Source organism: Ricinus communis, chromosome 1 (genome assembly GCF_019578655.1).
Source record: "Ricinus communis isolate WT05 ecotype wild-type chromosome 1, ASM1957865v1, whole genome shotgun sequence".
Classification (NCBI taxonomy): Eukaryota; Viridiplantae; Streptophyta; class Magnoliopsida; order Malpighiales; family Euphorbiaceae; genus Ricinus; species Ricinus communis.
Window position 1 is genome coordinate 3,179,187 of NC_063256.1, and position 20,634 is coordinate 3,199,820.

The window sequence follows — 20,634 nt, forward strand, 5'->3', positions numbered from 1 at the left end:
CCCAGTGTCAACTCTCACTTAAACTCTCTCATCCACACATTCTCATTAACAAGGCCTGCTACTTATAGCAGCAATATTACAAATCAAACAGATAAATTACAACCACTACTTACGTGGTTTAGAAAGCAATTTCCTGAAATTTCAGGGATCGCCATACTGGCATACTTTAGCTAACAACGAAAGTACAGAATATCATTTCATTACAAAATTATTAACTTTCTTTATAATTATTCCAGCAAAAGGACCAACTAACTTCAACAAATGATTCTATTGATGTGCCGATGAAGGCTAAAAACCCTCAAACAGGCGTAATGCTCCTTTAGTGAGAGAAGAGAGTTGCTACCAACCATCTTTTGAAACTTGTAAATTTTATTGATCAACTTATATTGCTTATCTATAGCTTGTGGAGCATGATTTGTAATCCATGTTGTGGGCACATGCCGATGAGGGGAATAGGTGAGTGGACATAATTTGGAGATAGGGAAAACCTGTAACGTTGAAGAATTATTGACAATGCAATCTTAGTCTCTGTAATCGCAAAGTTGGAACCCACACAATTTCGAGGTCCCAAAGAAAATGGAAGATAAGCAGCTGCATTGTTTTTTGTAGCTTTAGCCACACCTTCTGCAAATCTCTCTGGCTTGAACAGGTTAACATCTTCTCCCCATATTTGTGGATTGTGGTGGACTGCAAGGATTGGGATTTCCATTACAATATTTGCAGGAAGAATTAACTTCCCTAATCTGACTTGCCTTTGGACATATCTTTTGACAATTACAGCCGGCGGATATAACCGCAAAGTTTCATTGATAATCATGCTTACCTGCGTTGGAGAAGAAGAAAATTAGATCTTAATTAGATAAAAGTAAAGTATCAGGAGTCTCTTGAACTTGAAGCATAGACAAGAACCAGCTGATCGGTATCTTGTGCCAATTAAATTTAAGTAAGATTATGAACTCTGATATCTGAAAAAGAAACAATCAACCTAAAAGCTGAACCCAAGAAGTTCACCGGTTTTAACAAATCTAATACTTACGATCTTCAATCGTGTGAGTCCATCCAGGCGTGGATGTTGGCTGCCAAATATTTCAATGACCTCCTCCCTGGCTTTATGTTGCCAATCTGGATGAATAGCTGGAAGAAAAAGAATCCAGGTGATCAAGCTCGTAGTTGTTTCTCGTCCAGCAACATAAAAGGTCTTGCACTCATCAATCAGGTCATCTACTGATATCTTCTTTGCCATATTATTGTCATGGTGTGCCTTCAACAATAATCCAAGAAAACCACTTCCAAAGCCATCTGCTTGGCCCATCGTTGCCTCCTCCTCTCTTCTCTTTATCATGTTTATGAATGAATCATGTATGTTTTTTTCTAACTTGTCTGATTCAATGTCATCTCCAGTTTTCACAAGGTTTCTGCAACAAGAGGAAACGATATATATATAAATATACATCAAAAAGTTTATGCATAGAAAACTAGCATAATGAATTCAAGAATTAGCTGCTTGAAAAACCACATTATTAAACAGACCTGATTCCAGGAATTCTAATATTGTACTTGTTTTTGCTAAGAATGATAATCAACCGGGTTAGCATATCAAATATGTGTTTTCCTTCCCAGTAGCTGCTTCCAAAAGCTGTCCTGGATATTACTTCTGAGGTTAAATGCTCGAATTCTTGGAATACCTCAACCTCTTTGCCATCATGATATTTCCATCTTTCAAGCATTATCTCCACACTTGCAATCATTACTGGAATCAATCCCTAGAAAAGAAAGATAGTTAGGATTTTGACGAATTCCTACATGCAGAAGTCGATTACTGGGGTAACTAATAGCTATATATGTATCTTATTAAAAGAGATAAACATAAAGAAAGGAAATGCAAAAAAAAAAATGAAAGAAGGAAAAGCTAATATATAATATATACTTTCAAGGACTCGGCGTGGAAAGCATGATTGGATAGTTTACGCATCTTAACCCACTTCTCTCCTTTACTTGTTATAGTTCCATCTCCAAAAATCTTCTGTTCATAATGTTCAGGTTCTGCTTTTGGAAATACTCCATCTTTACCATTAAGTATCTCTTTAATAAGGTCAGGTTCTGTGACAACAAAGTACGCTCGACGACCATGCCAAGTGAGGAAATTATTCCCTACATTAAATCATTTGAACAGAAAAAGAAAAATATTATGTAGCAATTGAATTGCGGGGAGAGAGAGTATAAGTAATTGAGTACTGTACACTGATACCATAAATCTTGATCCAAGAATAAATGTGTGGTAATACAGTGGGGAGCAACTGTTGGTGTGATAATTCTGCAGGATTACTCGAGGCATTGTTTACCATACTGATGATCTCTTTGGTGTTTCCATGGAAGATTTTGTAACAAGGACCTCTAATTCCTTGTGACCTTAACATAGACTGTGTGCGAATTGGAGTCCACCATACTTTGTCAAAGAACTTTGCCAGAAACAAAAGAAAGAACAAACACAATGTACAGCTTGAAAGATATATTATCAAAGTTCCCATAGCACCCTTTTTTTATTTTTGATCATGTAATTTGAGGGAAAAACTTGAAGCTTTATGTAAACATATGTTCGTGGATTATATGTAAGAGCAAATTATTGTTCATAAATTTGCTTTCATTATGAAGATTATAAATTGCGTGTTATTGCATTGTTAAATAGGCACCGTCGGGTTAAATGCCTTGCTGGTACCAAACCTTCGCACTTTTTTCCAATTGGTACCAAACATTCAATTTGTTTATTTTTGGTACTACTCCTAATATTTCCGTATCTTCCGACAGTACCAATGAGGAATCCGGCACTTATTTGCTGATGTGGCGGCCAGATTTATGAAGGATAACACACCACTTGCCACATCTGTTGCTGACTCAAAAAACAGTTATCCAACTCGTCGAATACCACACATCACAAGATCAAAATTTCCATTAGACGGTCACAATTCAATTTTACTGTTCAAACTCTCAACTAAACTCGGTCCTACTAAAGCCACTTTCTGTGATTCAGTCGCACTCCCAATCCTCGGAGTCTAATACCCATTTTCAGAACCCGTTAAGATCATCACCACCACCATCAGCACTCCCACCACACGCCATCATCTTTTCCTCCTCAACATCAACAGCCACCACCACAAGACCTTATCCTACCTATTCATATCTATCTACACTAACACCACCACCATCAAAGCAACGTCTTCCATCTTCACTTTCACTTGCATAAAAAACATCATCAAAGTCGTCGCTTTCTTTTCTCTTTCTCCTTCTCTTCTCTCTCCGCTCTCTTTACTCTCTCCTTCCTTTCCTTCAATCCTCCCCTCCTTTTTCTCTTTCTTCACTTTCTTTTTCCTTGTCTCTCTCCTCTCTTTCCTTCTCAATCATACCCGAAATACTCTTTCAACTTCAAGAATAATTATAATAATTACAACCAACCCATTTTCTCTATCTCTTCAATTTCATTATCCCAACACAAGTTTCTACTTTCTAAATCACTCCTCCTTGCTGTGGTTTTCCTATTAAGATTTCAAGCTCTTCGCTTTTGCGACACTGCTGCTATGATTCTTGTTGAATTATCTGGTAATGTAACCGCTTGATTCGTTACTGAGTTCAAAAGGCCTAATATGACTTCTGGGTTTTTGTTACTTTTTATTGGGTTGTCTTTTTTATCAATTAGTTGGGATTAGATTGATTGTTTTCCATTTTCGGTGTCTTTTATTGATAAGTATGAATTTACTCTGTTTCCTAGAGAGAAATGCGTTAGGATTTGGTCCATGTTGTTGCCTTTTTCATCTAAGTTTTTGTTGCTGAGTTGGATAATTGTTGAGTCAGCAACAGATATGGCAAGTGGTGTGTTATCCTTCATAAATCCCGCAGTCACATCAGCAAATAAGTGCCGAATTCCTCATTTGTACTGGCGGAAGATACATAAATAATAGAAGTGGTACAAAAAAGAAACAAATTGAAGGTTTAGTGCCAATTGGAAAAAAGTGCGAATGTTTGGTACCAATGAAGCATTTAGCCTAGCCACCGTCATATTATTGTCCCTGGGTGCGTCCTGGTTTCGGGACCCACTTCCCCTCCCAAAAAAAATTATAATTTCAGAAAAAAAATCATTGTTGTCCTACTCACCATTTATGTCAAAATATAATTAATATATTATTTTTAATATTAGAATCGGTATTTAATTAGAAATATAATTTTTTAATCAATAAATTAATAACGGAACTACAAAATTATATATAAACTTAGATCCTATATATTAAAAATAGTATACATGTCAAAATAAAAATTTAACGTATTAAAATTTAAATATAAATGTCAAAAAAATTTTAAATATCAAAAATTAATATATATATATATATTAGCAAAATTTGATCGCTAGCCACTCCATTAGCTGTTAAAAAAAGAATAACTAAAATTCTAAATTATTATTTTTAAATATTATTATTAATCGCTAGTTAAATTTTAATTAATAGGAATTAAAGTAACTAACCTTCGTTCTAAAAATAGTCATTTTCTGTCCGTCCTAAATTATTATCGGCTTTTATTCTGTAATTATTAATTCAATAACTAATGGTCTAACATGTCTTTCATTTATTAAGATAAATATTAACGTCCGAAATTAAACTTCAACTTTTTTATTTCAGAATTACAGATTTCTATTAATTTTTTTTTTGATTTTTTTATTTGAAGATTAATAATTGTAAACCATATAGCAATAATTGGATAAAGTGATAAGTTCAACATAATTAATATGAATAAATGATATTCAAATTATCTAATAAAGAGTATTTTAGTACAAAAATAGTAGAAAAGAATAATGTCATAGAAGAAATAGAAAAGAATAATGATATTAATTATAAATAATTAACTTTTTTTATTTTATCTGTAATTGAAACTGGACTATAACGGAAGAAGTATATAATAATTAACTATAAAGTTAATTATTAAAATTTTCATTATAATACTATTTACTTAGTGAATATAATAATAGTCTCATCGATGAATGGGAAGATTTGAGGATGAAATCTAATATATAATAATCATTTATATATAAACTTGAATCTTATGTGTCAAAAATAATACATATGTCAAAACAAAGATTTTATATATAAAAAATTAAACATACATGTCAAAAAAAATTAGATTTCAGAAATTAAAAAATATATAATATTTATATAAATTTTTATTTAAATATTGTCTTATTTAAGAAATTTGTGTCGTGGGCTGTGGTTTTAGAAAACAAAACGAAAGATGAAAAGAGGAACAAAAATAATTTAACTGCTTTAAATAGTTTTATTAATAAACAGCCGATTCACATTTTTCACAAACGCGTGTAGTATATAAATATTGAATTTAATTAAAATTTATTTAGTTTCAAAATAAATTATTAAAATAAATTTTTTAAAAATGTGTAAATGAGAGAATAGAAATCTATTACCGATTAAGTAAACTTGTTTAATTAACGGTTGGGTTAAAACTCTTAAGATAAGTAATACTTAGGCACCCTTACACGTAAGTTATTGACCGGTTGACACTAAGATTAAGAGGGAAAACTAACCCTTTTCCAAAATGGTTTTACATACAAGTAATTAATAAACTAATTACTCGATTTCCCGTCATTTTTCACAATTGGAAAAGAAAAAGAGAAAAACGAGGCGACTATGTCATTCATTCACCCATACTATTCAATTAATTTCATCCATGGAGAGACCTCTAGCCTACTAACTCACAAAAAAACATGAATGATGAGGGAGACAGAGAGAGAGAGAGTAGCTGGTGTTTATTTGTTTTATTTGAATCAAGAAAGAAAGAAGGGATGATGCGTACACAAGTTTTACTGCTTCTTAGCCCAATATACATTAACATTAATTTCAAAAACCCAAATTTATATCCTTCACTTGCAAATTTTTTTTTGCAATATCTTGATTATCTTCAGACTATTTAATATGCATTGTTAGTTATTATCTCGATTATAAAGATTAATTTAATTTGAAAAATTGAAATTATATTTCTTGTTTCATAAATAAATAAATAAATTAATATATATATATATAGTTATTTATCGGTTTAATATTATTATTTTTTAATTTATAAAATTAGATTTGGGTTTCTTTATTTAAAAAATTTGTATAAATAAGATTCGATAAATAAAATTTTAATAAATAACATAATTAACAATATCATATATTAAATATATAACATTTAGTAACTTAAAATTAAAAATGTAGAAGAGACTAACATATAAAATTTTTAAGAAATAGAATTAAAGTACAGGGAATCAATGTCCACCAATGAAATTATGAAAAATCAATGTAAAAAAAACTTTAAAAATTAATTTAGGAGACTAAATATGTGATACAGGGCATAATGAGAATCAATAAGCAGGGAACAACAGATGGGGAATAGGATACTTAGTGGCAACTCTGTTATTTCTATGTACTTACTTGAGATTTGTCATTTTGGACATTTCAAATTTTCAGGGTTGGATTAAGCTTTTTTTTTTTATAAAAAAAATAGTTTTTAGTGTATGTCCTGGAGGTTTATTTTTAATTACCAAACACCGTTAGTGTTAGTATAGTTGTTGGGAACTGAACAACCAGTAGCTCATCTCCTACAGTTATATACTAACCACATCTTGTTCGGTTGAAATTACTAAGAAAACTACCACTTATGGTAGACTGCAACGGTTACAGTGCTTGCTAAATCCACCTTCAGCATCACCAAATTTCTGGTCTTACAATGCCTGAAGATTGATTTGAAGGCCCTTTTGAGGGCACACAGCGATAAGGAAAGTAGGGGAATGGACATAAGTTGGTGACAAAGTAAACCTGTAACGCTGCAGGATCATTGAGAGTGAAATCTTCGTTTCTGCCATGGCAAAGTTCATGCCTACGCAATTTCTTGGTCCCAAACCAAATGGTAGAAATGCAGCAATGTTATTCTTGGTTGCTTTAGCTATACCTTCTGCAAATCTTTCTGGTTTGAAGAGATGAGCATCTTCTCCCCAAATATCAGGGTCCTGGTGCAGTGCTAGAGGTGGAACGATTATGTCTATTCTAGATGGAGCAACTAGCTTCCCCAGTCTGCTTCCCTTTTGGACTTCCCTTATGAGATTAGTAATGGGCGCATATAACCTTAGAGTTTCGTTGACAATCATATTCATCTAGTAAAAGAAAAGAAAAGAAAAAAAAAAAAACAAAGCTCATTATATTGAATCCAGTTGTTGTTTAATAATTTCGGCTTTGAGTTGTACAGACATTATGTTTTCTGCAAGGCCAATATATATGATATGACAGCAATAAAATAAAGTGCGTCATACTCACAATCTTCAATCTTGTGATTTCATCTGAAGTAGGAATTCGTTGGCCAAATGATTCAAGGACTTCCTGCCTTGCTTTTTCTTGCCAATCCGTGTGAATTGCTAGCAGAAAAATACACCAAGTGAGTGCACTACTGGTTGTCTCATGTCCAGCAATATAGAACGTTTTGCATTCATCAATAAGGTCATCTATGGATATTTTCTTGCTTTCATCAGTTTCCTGGTAAGCTTTAAGGAGTACTCCAAGAAAATCACTTCCACAGCTATCTACTTCACCCGTCTTTTCATCCTCTTCTCTCTTATTTATCATCTTAAGGACAGAGTCTCGTATGCCCTGTTCAAGTTTTTCTGATTCAGTGTCATCTTTTCTTTTCCAAAGTTTTCTGCAACAATGAGAGCGGGAAAGGTGAGCTGTAAGCATTGTATATTTTATAAAAAAGCTGCAACAACGAAAGCATCAATGTAAGCAGTTTATAATTTTGAAAATAAAATCTAGCCAATGAATAGAAAAAAGTAGAAAAAGGTAAATACTTTATACTTTTAACACATATTTGATGCTAGTATATGTGTGTTTTAGGAGGTAGGGGAGAAGAAAGAACAAACTTACTCTATTGCACGAATTCTGACTTGATAACTATTTTTGTTAAGAATACGGGCCAGCTTCCCCAGCATGTCGAAAATGTGTTGCCCTTCCAGGTAGCTGCTTCCAAAGGCTGTCCTGGAAATTATTTCAGATGTCAATAGCTTGAATTCCTGGTACACCTCAATCTCCTTTTCTTCATTCTGCCTCCATCTTTCAAGCATCATCTCCACACTTGCAATCATCGCTGGAACCATACCCTGTATGTTTATTGATTAGAAGATGTTCTTTAAAGTTTCTCTGGTTAACTTCAGTTCAGTTAAATAAATAGATACTTGTGCAGCAACTATAACAAGAGGAAAAAAAACTACTTTCAGGTTCTCTCCATGAAATGCATGATTGGCCAGTTTACGCTGCCTGTTCCACTTTTCTCCTGTAATTGCTACAAGTCCGTTCCCAAAGAGCTGTTTTACATATGATTCAAACTCTGGTTTTGGGTACGTTTCATCCCTATTGCTGAGTACCTCTTTAACGAGATTAGGTTCAGTGAGTACCAACTGAGGCCGAGGCCCAAGCCAACTAACGTAGTTCTTCCCTGCAACCAAATCATATAAGAAACAAACAATTAGCTAGATTACTGATCACAATTCAAAGCTTTCAACAAGGATTAAATCAAGGGTCATCGGAAGTTTTCAATTTTATATACAACAGTTAAGGACTTCTCGACGTACGCGATTTTTTTCAAGTATCGACGTGCACAATTTTGCTGAAAATGTTGGAGGCCGTCGGCTAAATTTGAGCTCTTAATCTTATGATTCTAGAGACGCTAAGATCACACAAAATTTACCATTCAATTCAAAAATTTAAGCTATTACAATCCATGGCCTGTTTGATCTTCTTATAGAAAAAGAAAAAATACACAGAATTAGACAATTACCATGTAGATTGATCCAAAAATAAATGTGAGGCTGAACTCTAGGTAGCAATTGATGTGATAATTCAGTGGAACTCCGCAGGGCTTCCATTCTCATTTTGACCATATCTTGTGAGTTTCCGTAATAAAATCTGTAAGAAGGGCCTTGTATTCCCTGTGACCTGAGTGAAGACTGAATGCGAATTGGATTCCACCATATTTCATAGAGGAACTTGATGAGAAACGATATGAAGCATACAAATATACAACTTGAAACCAAAATTATCATATTTCCTGATCTAACTTCCACAAAATGTTTTATCAACCATGTACTTGCAAGCAATTCCTTTCAGTAATATAAGTGGCATGCAATCTTTGAGTTAAACGGAAGACAGAGACAAGGTTACAATCATGGACATTGCTCGCACCGTCAGGGCGGTGACATTGTCATCATTTGCTTGTTTTTTATCAATATGACAATCTTTTATCATAAAATTTGATGTTGTTGTCAAAATATATAGAAATCATTGTTTGACTTCTTGACAAGTGATAAATAGTATAAGACAGACAATGGAAGAATTAATTAGTTGATAGTTCTGATTTTTGTCCTGACTATATTTGCTTTCGAGGATAAAGTGTAAGACAACAAGACGCGCTTTTTTGCTTTGTCCAAACTGATGACCTATATAATATGAGGTCCATACACTACTTTAGCGTCTGAAAGTTTTTATAGATTATTTTATTATGTAATGTGCTACAGCTAAGCTGGAAGATACTTTAGTAGTTCTGCCTATTTTGGATGAATAAAAAAAACTTTTAGAATATAATAATTATTTTCTGAATTAAGGAGTGCGATCCCCATTTCACTTTATTCAATAAATATATATGCACATGATGAATAACAGTAAGTCTATCATATAATCAACGTCCATCTCAAAACTGGGAGCCTTATTTAACTACTCTCTTACCTGATTTATTCTGCGAATAGCTTCTTCTTGCTCGAGACTAGAACCTTTTATCACGACTTCTGTCTGTTGCATACCTTCACCTACTATTGTTTGAATAGCATTTTTTGTTGCTGTTTGAGCTACAAATGGCGCTCCTCAACCTTTTGACTAGTTCAACAAATAAGAAAAGAACAACTCATAAAATAAAATAAAATAAAAATTCAAATTAAAGAGACACGTATCATAATGAAATTAGAAAAACCTGAAATCATATATTAGGAATTGGTTTTATCATAAAGTCACTTTGATACAGGAAAACTTTCTTTTATTAATAAAATCTGGACGTTTGCTTGACTCGTCATCAGGATCTCGAAGGTCCCCTTTTCGGAATTAGGAGACCATGCATGATCATCACCCCTCAAGTACAATAATTTTCCCAAACCTGTCTGTATAAAATCATACACATGCAACATTGTAAAGCAGATAACTATGATGCATTCACCTGATACCAGGTAGCCTAAATTTTATTGCATTTTCTGTTTATTATAACGGAGAATTTTGTTATCATGTCAAAAATGTTATATGTTTCCTTCTATGTAACTACTTCCAAAAGCAGTCCTAGAAATTACTTCAGAGGCTAACAACTTAAATTCCTCATCCACCTCAATCTCACTGCCAGTGTGATCTTTCCACCTCTCTAACATCACTAGCAACGTACCTGAATCATATTCTGCAAAGTTAACCTTTTTCGCAATTACTGAAAGACTTGCATAGACATTGAAATTATCCCTTTATTGCAGGTACAAACATCATCAATGCAACTATCTAATATAATTTGATAGCAGAAACTTACTTCTAAGCTGTCAGCATAGAAAGCAAAGTTGGTCAATTTTCTCATCTTAAACCATTTTTCGCTATCATTCAGAATCTCTTTAACTAGCTCTGGCTCTAAAATAACATAATGAGCTCTAGGTCCCAGCCCAACAAAGAAAATTCACCCCCAGCAAATATACATTGAAACCGATATTAAAACATTAAAACATAAGATCTTGGTTAGCATTTCTTGTTTGTTTTTTGTTCTATTTTTTACCATAAGTCTTGATCTACGAGTGAAAATGAGGTGGATTCTTGAATACGTTTTGTGAGATAGAACCTTCAAGGATCTGCTCTTTGGATCCCTTTTTATTAATTTTGATAATTTCTTTGGAGTTTCCATATAAGAATCTGTAAGAAGGGCCTTTGATTCCTTGTGAAAAGATCAAACACTGTATGCATATTGGAGTCCACCATACTTTGGGAACCCATTCTTTATTGTATCTAACTATAATGCTAAAATTTTTGGTGAAATTTGGTTGAAGAGGAAAGAACTCAGTACAGTCAACAGCCAAGAGTGTTCATAAAACGAAAGCAACTAAAATTTGATGAATTACCATTTGCCCCTCATTTTATATCATAATTACTGATTGAATCCTCAATGTTTTTTTTTTGGATTTTTGGATTTATAAGAGGTCCAAATCCAACGGGCTATAAATTATAGGCGTTTTATTTTATAAAAATAAAGAATAGAAGCAGATCATGGCAAATCCTATCAACACAAGCAAAATATACTTATTAAAAATCACCGTGGCAAATATTAAGGAATTAATTTTTATCGAGGTGATCTTTACTTTTGCTTCGAGTCCATCGATCAGGCTTCTGTAATTAATAGGGATTAATTCACCTGGAAATTATTAATTTCATTGAGTAGTGATATGCTCTCCTCTCCAGGCTTCCTTTGAGTTAGATCATGACTGTCGAGTTTCCTAAACTCGCTCTATGTATATATATATATACACACACACTCATACATGCAGCCTATTTTCATCAAGGAAAACCAAATACTTGAGAAAAATATATGGGTTGCTGTGAAAGCATAGAACGTGATAAGAATCAAGACGCTCGGACCAGACATGAAGACATTGACAGAGAAAGAGCTGATGTGTTCATTGCAATTGCTGCAGTAGCAGGAGCAACTTTTCTGGCTCATCTCTTTTCAGGTTCAACTTAATTTTAATACTACCTTTTTTATTTACTTTGTTTTGCATGAGGGATTCATTTGACAAGGATTGAAAACAATACCTGTTTTATTTCTCTGATTTCATAATTTTTTATGCTTAAATGTCCCTCTATGATTTAACGATATGAGAATTTATACAATTCTAATGCTCTTAAATGATAGGATGGATTGAAATAAAACTATCGATAATTCTCTTTATTTTTATTTCTTTTTTTCCTGAGGAAGACAATTTTCAATAACTCAACAACATATAATTTAGGAATAATGGCTGTATAGTACAACCTCATGAAATTTCTTTATTTTTTAAAAGTAACAATCCAACGTACAACCATCAAGCTATCAATTCATAAGACATATGGGTAATTGGTTCAACATGAGAATCGACTTTTGCCTTTGTTTCTTTGAAAATTGTAGCAAAATTAAACTTATCTTAAAATTAGGAAGTCAGCAAAGAAGTTTTGAAAAATCTTAAAAAATCAAATATCTTCTTTAGCTAAAAATGGCAATAAGTTAGCTCATAGTTGGCCAAAAAGCCCAATATGATCATTCTTTCAAGTAAGAGTATATTCAATATGTAAATTATTTATCCATTAGCTAATGTTATTATTTATTTGAAAACTAAAAAAAGAATATAACAACAATTAGTTGATGGTTGATAGAATAAAAGCTATATTTAATTCAGGATAAGATTTATTTTAAATAATAAGAGTAATTATTTCCACGTTATTTTTCTGTATTATAATTATAAAAATTGTTATATAATTCTGGCATACCTCCAAATAATTAAAAAAATAAAAAATAAAAAGCCTCAACAATATTGATATTATATCTCGGGTCACAAATTCCATTCAACATCGTCTGCTTTGGTACTGGTACCCACCATCAATAATTTTATAAATATATTTTTCCATTAATAAAAAAAAAAAAAAGTTATTGTCAAGAAAAAGAAAAAGAAGTGTATTTATTGTATTAAATTGTTGACTTAAAACACATCAGGTTTTCAAGTTTTGGTATTAGCTTTTGAAGAATGATAGGTGTAATAGATTATTGTATAAAAAGTATTATAAAGGTTAATTAAATAATTATTTTTCTATGGTCTTGACCAGTTTTATTTTACTTTTACTTTTATGAATACATAATTAGTTATTAAAATATTAACTTGATAAATTCTTACAGCAATCATTTTCATCATCTATTAGTCTCCCCATTTTCTGTGCGTCTCATGGAAGCTTGAAACATTAGCAGACAGAAAAATTCTCTGTTTTAGTATTTCTAGCACATTTGCACTTGAAACCATCAACAGAGTTGTTGAACGACTTTAGCCGTCTCAGACTGATAATATCCACTGGAGCTCTCCTTCAATGAACTACTGGTATTGCTCAATCATAACCCATTTATGTTTCTACTTAATATTTAATTCTACTATCTGTGAATCCAACAATATTTCTTCGAACACTTGCTTGGATAAACTTGTGCTGAATTGCGGATCTTCCGGATCTTCATCTTTCAACGGAAAGTATTGGATTGGTGATGTAGGCTCAAAGTTCATTCCTGCAGATTCTGACAGAACAACTATTTCTGCTGCTTCAACTCCAATTAACGAAAAAGTGCCCCAGATCCCATACTTAACTGCACGCCTCTGTCGTTTTCGATTTGCCTATGCATTCCCTTTCTCTCCTGGGTACAAATTCATCCGCCTTCACTTCTATCCGGCTTCTTATTCTGGCCTTGACCGCAATTCTAAGGCCTCTTTCTCGGTGGTCTCTGGCAAGTACACTCTCCTGAACAACTTTAGCCCTTCTCCAGTGGCTAGTACTTCAAAATTAGCTTATTTCACTAAAGAATTCGTTGTTAACTTGAAGGAGAACCTATTGAACATCACTTTTATCCCATCTCCTAAAGCTTATGCTTTTGTCAATGGATTAGAAATTTACAACCTTCCCTCCAATTTCTACAATTATTCTGCTCACAATGATCCTGCCTTTGAGATGCTACACAGAGTGAATGTCGGGGGAAGTGAGTTCATTGAAAGTATTTGGCCGGACGACTCCAGCTACATTTTGGGCTTCATGAGTGGTCAGGTCATTCATACGCTTGAAGATACACAGGACTCATGGAACATGTCAGAGTATGCTGTCCCTACACTCCTATATGCATCAGCCAGGACAATGGACGTCGATGACGCTATTAGTATGACCTACAACCTAACTTGGACATTCTTTATTGATTCGGGTTTCAAATATCTTGTCAGGCTTCATTTTTGTGAGATCTCTTACGAGGTAACGGGGGTGAATCAGAGAGTTTTCACAGTTTATATTAACAATAGGACGGTAGAGAATAGTTTGGATGTAGTTGCTTTGGCTGGAGCACCATTAGTTGCAATTTACAGAGATTATATTGTTATGGTTCCACAAGGAACAGGAGAGAAGCAGGATTTGTGGCTAGCTTTGCACCCCAACACAGAATCAAAACCCATGTTCAAGAATGCAATTCTAAATGGTGTTGAGATTATGAAATTTAGTGACGCGAATAACAATCTTGCACCTTATTTTCAACCAGAAATTGGAATAAGAAAGAAGAAGATTCTACTTATTGTTATTCTTGGAGGCATTTTAGGCTGTCTCGGTGGGAGTTTTATTTGTTGCTACTTTGTATACCGGTGTACAAAAAGGAAATCTTTCTGTTCCAGAGACCATAGCCAAAGAAACTCAAAAAGGCCATTGATAACACAATCAGGGAACTGCCGTGAGTTCAAATTGGTCGATATGAGAGTAGCCACCAACAATTTCAGTGAAGCTCTAGTGATTGGTGTGGGTGGTTTTGGGAAGGTTTACAAGGGTCTGATAGATGGAGGAACCATCCAAGTAGCCGTCAAGCGCAAACATTCAGCCTCCCATCAAGGATTTCAAGAGTTTCTAACTGAGATTAATTTGTTGTCAGCATTTCGTCACACAAACCTTGTATCCCTTCTTGGCTTCTGCCAGGAGGACAACGAACTAATTCTAGTCTATGATTACATGTCCCATGGCACTCTCCGTGATTATCTCTACAAGAAAGACAATTCACCATTATCGTGGAATCAAAGGCTCAAGATTTGCATAGGTGCTGCCCGAGGATTGCACTATCTTCACACTGGAACAAAGCATTCAATCATTCATAGAGACATCAAGTCCACCAACATATTGTTGGATGATGAATGGGTGGCTAAGGTCTCAGATTTTGGACTGTCGAGAATAGGCCCGACTACAGCATCGCGTAGCCATGTTAAAACTGAGGTGAAGGGTACTTTTGGCTATCTGGACCCTGTTTATTATCGAACTAGAACACTGAGTAAGAAATCAGATGTTTACTCTTTCGGTGTGCTGCTGCTAGAAGTGCTTTGTGCAAGACCAGCTATAGTGGAAGGAGAGGAACATAAGGTTAGTTTGGCTGAATGGGCTCTGCATTATCATCAAAGTGGCGCTATTGATTTCATCGTCGATCCTTTCCTAAGAGGAAAAATTACTTTTGAGTCTATGACCAATTTCGTTGAAATTGCGGTCAAGTGCTTGGCCGATCAGCGAGCCCAACGGCCATTGATGAGTGATGTTCTTTACGGTCTGGAGCTGTCATTGCAATTACAGGAGAGAGCTGATGCTGACAAGGAAGTATAGTATTACTAAATGAGTGGTGCATAATCATTCAGAATAGATTTGAAAAATACCGAGTTCCGCGGGTCAATTGTAAAGTCTTTGGAAATGGCTATTACATTGAACATCCTTTTTCTTCAGATTGTTCGATGATATGGGAACTGTAGTTTCATGATTTCCAATGGAAATTCTTGATTAGAGGAGCATGATGAATCCAAAGCAAAAGAAAAATTACATGGTTTCTTAAGATTTAGCGTCATAATTTGTTTACAAGGTCCATATTTCAGTTTAAGGAAGACTTCAGATTGCTCACTCTTCCTATTTGTACATATATAAACTCTTTTTATTCTTGCTGATACTTTAATCTAATGAAGTTGCTTTGATTTCAAAGAAAAGAAAAACTCGTGTTATTCTATATTTATAAAAGACTTATCATTTATTGTCTTAATAGTTAAAATATCAAATTAGAGACATTTAGGAGGATCCTGACGGGTATTAAATCCTCAACTACCGGTGGTCCAAGACATTTTTTCTATTTCGTGATACTGTACTATATAAAAATTAATATAACAGGCGTCAAAGTCTAAATCTTTGATTCACAAAAAAGAAAAAGAAAAGTTTAAATCTTTGAGCCGGAACAACCAGAGGTGATTAATAATCACCGTCTTTGGAAAATCTTGCTTAGTTTTATGTTAGCATTGACCTATACAAGAGAAGAGCCCAACATGATGCCACTATGATAGCTTGAACCACAACTGTCGATTATTGACTAATCGCGCGGGTCAGTCAGCCGCGTGAATAGATTTTATAAATAAAGCAGAGGGAGACTTTTTTTTCTCTTCTTCTTCTGCATGTGTTGGAGAATTCATCATCTGTCGGAATCATGTCTCCAGGTCAGCATTAGTTAATAGCCCACCAAGTAACAAAAATAGAAAATATCTTAGACCGCAAAAGAAGACCAGAAAAGAAGGAAAAGAAAAAAGAGAAATAGAAAATCATCCACCATGGAAACTAGCTCTAAGACTCTGCTCATATTCATCTCTCTTCACTTCTATTATTTCTCCTTCCATCTGATTAATGCAGTCATTGCTGCAGATGTTGATCATCCTTATGCGCCCTTGGAGAACATTGCTCTTGATTGCGGTTCCAGCTTCGATTCGCAAACTTTGTCTTTTGATGGCCGGAACTGGACTGGTGATGTCGGATCAAAGTTTACAGCTTTCAACTCGCACAGCAACTCTACTCTATCCACAGCCTCGTTTTTCGATGAAGCCATCGGAATTCCAGAAGTTCCTTATAAAACAGCTAGACTGTTCTACTCTAAATTCACCTACACTTTTAATGTAACACCAGGTCCAAAATTTGTTCGTCTTCACTTCTATCCATCATCATACTCAGGTCTCAATGCATCCAGAGCATTTCTCTCTGTTATCGATGGTGATAACCGTACTCTCCTTAGCAACTTCAGTGCCACTCTTGCTGCCAATTACAAGAACGTGGATACATTTTTCAAAGAATTCATAATTGAAGTACAAAACCATTCGCTTTGTTTAACGTTTAGCCCTTCCTCAAATGAATCTGATGCATTTGCTTTTGTTAATGGAATTGAAGTAGTTTCAATGCCGATGAATCTCTACATAAAGGGAGAGGATGTTCCTCTTCCTTTTGTTGGGTATCCTGCGATGGTGATCACATTGGACAACAAATCTGCACTTGAAACAGTTTACAGAATAAATGTAGCAGGCGCCGATATTTCTCCCAAACATGATTCAGGGATGTTTCGAACTTGGATAAAAGATGATCCATACATTTTTGGATCTGCTAAAGGGGAACGTGCATTTGATTTGAATCTTTCCATCAGGTATACATCAGCTGTACCAGAATATACTGCACCTCAATCGGTATATCGCACTGCCCGTTATATGGGTAATAGTCCTCAAATCAACTTGAATTTTAACTTGAGCTGGTATTTTTCTGTTGAAACTGGTTTTAAGTATCTTGTCAGGCTTCATTTCTGCGAGGTTGCTCGGTATATAACAAGGGTTAATCAAAGAGTATTTCGTATATACATCAATAATCAAACAGCTGAAGATCAAGCTGATATATTTGGCTGGAGTGGTGGGCAAGGTGTTCCTCTGTATAATGACTACATTATAATGGTTCCAGAACTGAGTGAAATGAATATCCAAGATCTTTGGCTCGAGCTGCACCCCAACTCTGCATCCGTGCTACATTCTCAATACTATGATGCTCTCTTAAATGGGGTGGAGATTTTCAAATTAAACAACTATGGTGGAAATCTTGCTGGACCTAATTCTCCCCAAGAATTGCTAGTTAATCAATTTCCTAAATCATCCAGAAGCAGTTCAAAGAAAAGATCACTTATCATCATCAGCATTGGATGCTCGCTTAGTGCAGTGATGTTGGCGTTGCTTACGTTTGCTTTTTGGATTAGAGCAGCAAGGGGAAGGACAAAACAAGAGAAGACATGTCATAGCCAGTCATCAGTCTGTCGCTATTTCACGATGAAAGAGATCAAAGCAGCAACTAATAACTTCGATGAGGCACAGGTCATTGGTATTGGTGGATTTGGTGTGGTTTATAAAGGTTACATTGATGGTGGGGCGATTACAGTTGCCATCAAGCGTGGGAATCAAGCAACTGTTGAACAGGGTCTCAGCGAATTTCAGGCGGAGATCAACACACTTTCTCTACTTCGTCATCACAATGTTGTTTCTTTAATGGGTTTCTGCAATGATGAACAGGAAATGATTCTTGTATATGAGTATATGCCTAATGGAAATCTGTTTGATCATCTTCATTTTGTCAACAAAACACAAAAATCACCTCTTTCATGGAACCAAAGGCTCCAGATATGCACTGGAGCTGCGCAAGGTTTGTGCTATCTCCATACAGGATTGAAGCATCCAATCGTTCATCGTGATGTCAAGACTAGCAACATCCTGTTAGATGAGAACTGGATTGCCAAGATTTCAGATTTTGGCATGTCCAAAATAGGCCCTACTAATGGAAGCACAAAAGTTAAAGGTAGCATTGGCTATTTGGATCCAGAATATTGCAGGTTTCACAAATTAACAGAAAAATCTGATATCTACTCTTTCGGAGTGGTGCTACTGGAGGTACTTTCTGCCAAATTTGTGGTGAATCCTGCTGTATCAGAAGATAATTACAATGAGGAAGATGAGGATCCTGAAACCTTTGTTGAGTGGGGCTTAAATTGCTATGAGAAAGGAGATTTGGATCAACTCATTGACAAAAATTTGGAAGGAAAGATTGCGCCGGAATCTCTCACAAAGTTCATGGAGATCGCACAAAAATGTTTGGCAAATCGAGGTCTGGATCGGCCATCAATTAATGAGGTAATTTGGAGCTTAGAGTTGGCACTAAAACTGCAAATGTATGACAATAATGAGGATAGAAATATGGGCTTAAGGTTAATGGGCAATTCAGATATGAATCCAGGAGTGGAATTCTCTGAAATCATGATTCCAGTTGGGAGGTAAAAGCAAAAAGTTTATGGAAGAATGGGAAAATCTACTTGTTAAGTCTAGAAGTTTGTCCTTAATTTATTTGTCTTTTGGCGCTGCATAATGGCTACTTCTTTAGAAACAAGTTATTTTGTTTTTCACTCTCTGTTTTGCTTAGGCTAGGTACAACTTTAACTAAGCACTGCTTCTTCTTTTTTCCTGGCCTAATAGGTAAAAAAAAGATAAAAAAAATCTAAAATTATATGATTTTTGGTAATTTTAATCCATCTTTTTTAATTTGGTAAAATGTAACTTGAATTGCAAAATGATTATAATTTTAACCAATCTTCAACTTGGAAGAATAATGGATAAATTGATCCATGAAATGACACAGCGTAAATAAATTACGTCAACGGTTAAATTACTTAATTTTATCAAAATTAAAAAAAAATTATAATTACAAATAATTTACCAATTAAAATATTTTTTATCAAAACTAAAAGAATTAGCCAAAAATTGATTTAGTTTGAATTCACATGATTTTGCAACAAATTCAATTCAATTAAACATTTCTTTGCTTCTTTACCTCCTTTTAGTGGAATGGAAGGTGATAATGAATAGGAGTATAAAACCTATTATTGAGACGAGACTGGAATCCGATTAATATTAACATAACTAAAATTAGAGATGGTAACATTTCCTTTTGTTAAGAAGACGAACAAGAGATTTACAGTAGATAAAGAAAAAGAACAAGAACGATTATTTACCAAGAAACAATGTATAACGGCTGGGCACTCAAATTCATGTAAGAAAGGAGCCAAATTGCCCAAGTCTAAGGACAACAATGGGTATTGAGTCATTTGCTGACCTGTCCACTGCCTAAACTCAATTCAAGCCCAAAATAACTGTGTGGAATTATCACTGGCAGGCCGTATGTGGGGAATTGGGCAGAGGAAATGGGAATGGTTCATCAGCCTCCCTTTACTTTGGACTTAATTTTCCAATCCAGGTTTGAAAATTTCAGAGGCTTTATTGAATATTTTTAAGAGTTAAGATTTTGTTTCGAAGGGAAGGATCAAATGAAAGGAATTGTCAGGATATATATGTATCTTGCACTATCAGATTCAGATAGAAGCTCGAATAGTTTAAATTCTAGTCAAACTGAGGTAAACATCCGGTCACTGAATTATTAGGCACATGATCCTTTTATAGAAGACCAATAAGATTGATAGTAAACTCCGGAAACTTGGGAGAAAAGATGAATAAGTTAAATAATGCATAGAAGTCTTGGTTGGTCTAGAACCACATTAGTATTGTAATTAATCATAACTCATTATACAATAATTTTTTTTCCAAAAAATGAAGCAATATAATTCGGGAATGCATATGGTATTTTTCTCATCAAGAAGATTGCCAATTGTATAAAACCTAAGCCTGAATTATTAACTTAAGAGCAAATAATGGTGATTTAATTAAGAAGTCCGACTCTATTATAAAAATTAAATAAATAAATAAAAATGGAGTCCATTCATTGAATACATATGATTCAAATAACAAGAAGATATGTCAGTGGTATTAGAACTTCTTAAATGTATATAGTACAGGATGAGGAAGTGGAAGGGTTTCTTTTTGAAATTTGTAGTGTTAGAAGACTTGATTGAAGAACAAATCCCATTTGCTTT

At 34.3% G+C, this 20,634-nt stretch overlaps 4 protein-coding genes across 4 annotated transcripts; 2 read left to right on the forward strand and 2 right to left on the reverse strand.

Annotated features, from left to right (window-relative positions):
* Window positions 1–74: 74 nt before the first annotated feature.
* Window positions 75–2,528, reverse strand: LOC8264594 (cytochrome P450 CYP749A22). The gene is made up of 5 exons (XM_002511994.3): window positions 2,249–2,528; window positions 1,928–2,151; window positions 1,531–1,763; window positions 1,037–1,415; window positions 75–823 (listed from the first exon to the last, which is right to left on the reverse strand). The coding sequence occupies exons 1-5, from the start codon at window positions 2,526–2,528 to the stop codon at window positions 395–397; spliced, it is 1,545 nt and encodes a 514-aa protein (XP_002512040.2). The 3' UTR covers window positions 75–394.
* A 4,069-nt stretch (window positions 2,529–6,597) lies between these two features.
* Window positions 6,598–9,338, reverse strand: LOC8264596 (cytochrome P450 CYP749A22). Its single transcript, XM_002511996.4, has 5 exons — window positions 8,857–9,338; window positions 8,291–8,514; window positions 7,947–8,179; window positions 7,344–7,722; window positions 6,598–7,183 (listed from the first exon to the last, which is right to left on the reverse strand). Exons 1-5 carry the CDS (start codon window positions 9,119–9,121, stop codon window positions 6,755–6,757), a joined length of 1,530 nt encoding a protein of 509 aa, XP_002512042.3. The 5' UTR covers window positions 9,122–9,338; the 3' UTR covers window positions 6,598–6,754.
* Window positions 9,339–12,949: 3,611 nt separating this feature from the next.
* LOC125369462 (receptor-like protein kinase FERONIA) lies at window positions 12,950–15,859 on the forward strand. The gene has a single exon (XM_048371967.1). It carries the CDS (start codon window positions 13,197–13,199, stop codon window positions 15,486–15,488), a length of 2,292 nt encoding a protein of 763 aa, XP_048227924.1. The 5' UTR covers window positions 12,950–13,196; the 3' UTR covers window positions 15,489–15,859.
* Window positions 15,860–16,085: 226 nt separating this feature from the next.
* LOC8264598 (receptor-like protein kinase FERONIA) lies at window positions 16,086–19,097 on the forward strand. The gene has a single exon (XM_002511998.4). It carries the CDS (start codon window positions 16,469–16,471, stop codon window positions 18,986–18,988), a length of 2,520 nt encoding a protein of 839 aa, XP_002512044.3. The 5' UTR covers window positions 16,086–16,468; the 3' UTR covers window positions 18,989–19,097.
* Window positions 19,098–20,634: the final 1,537 nt, after the last annotated feature.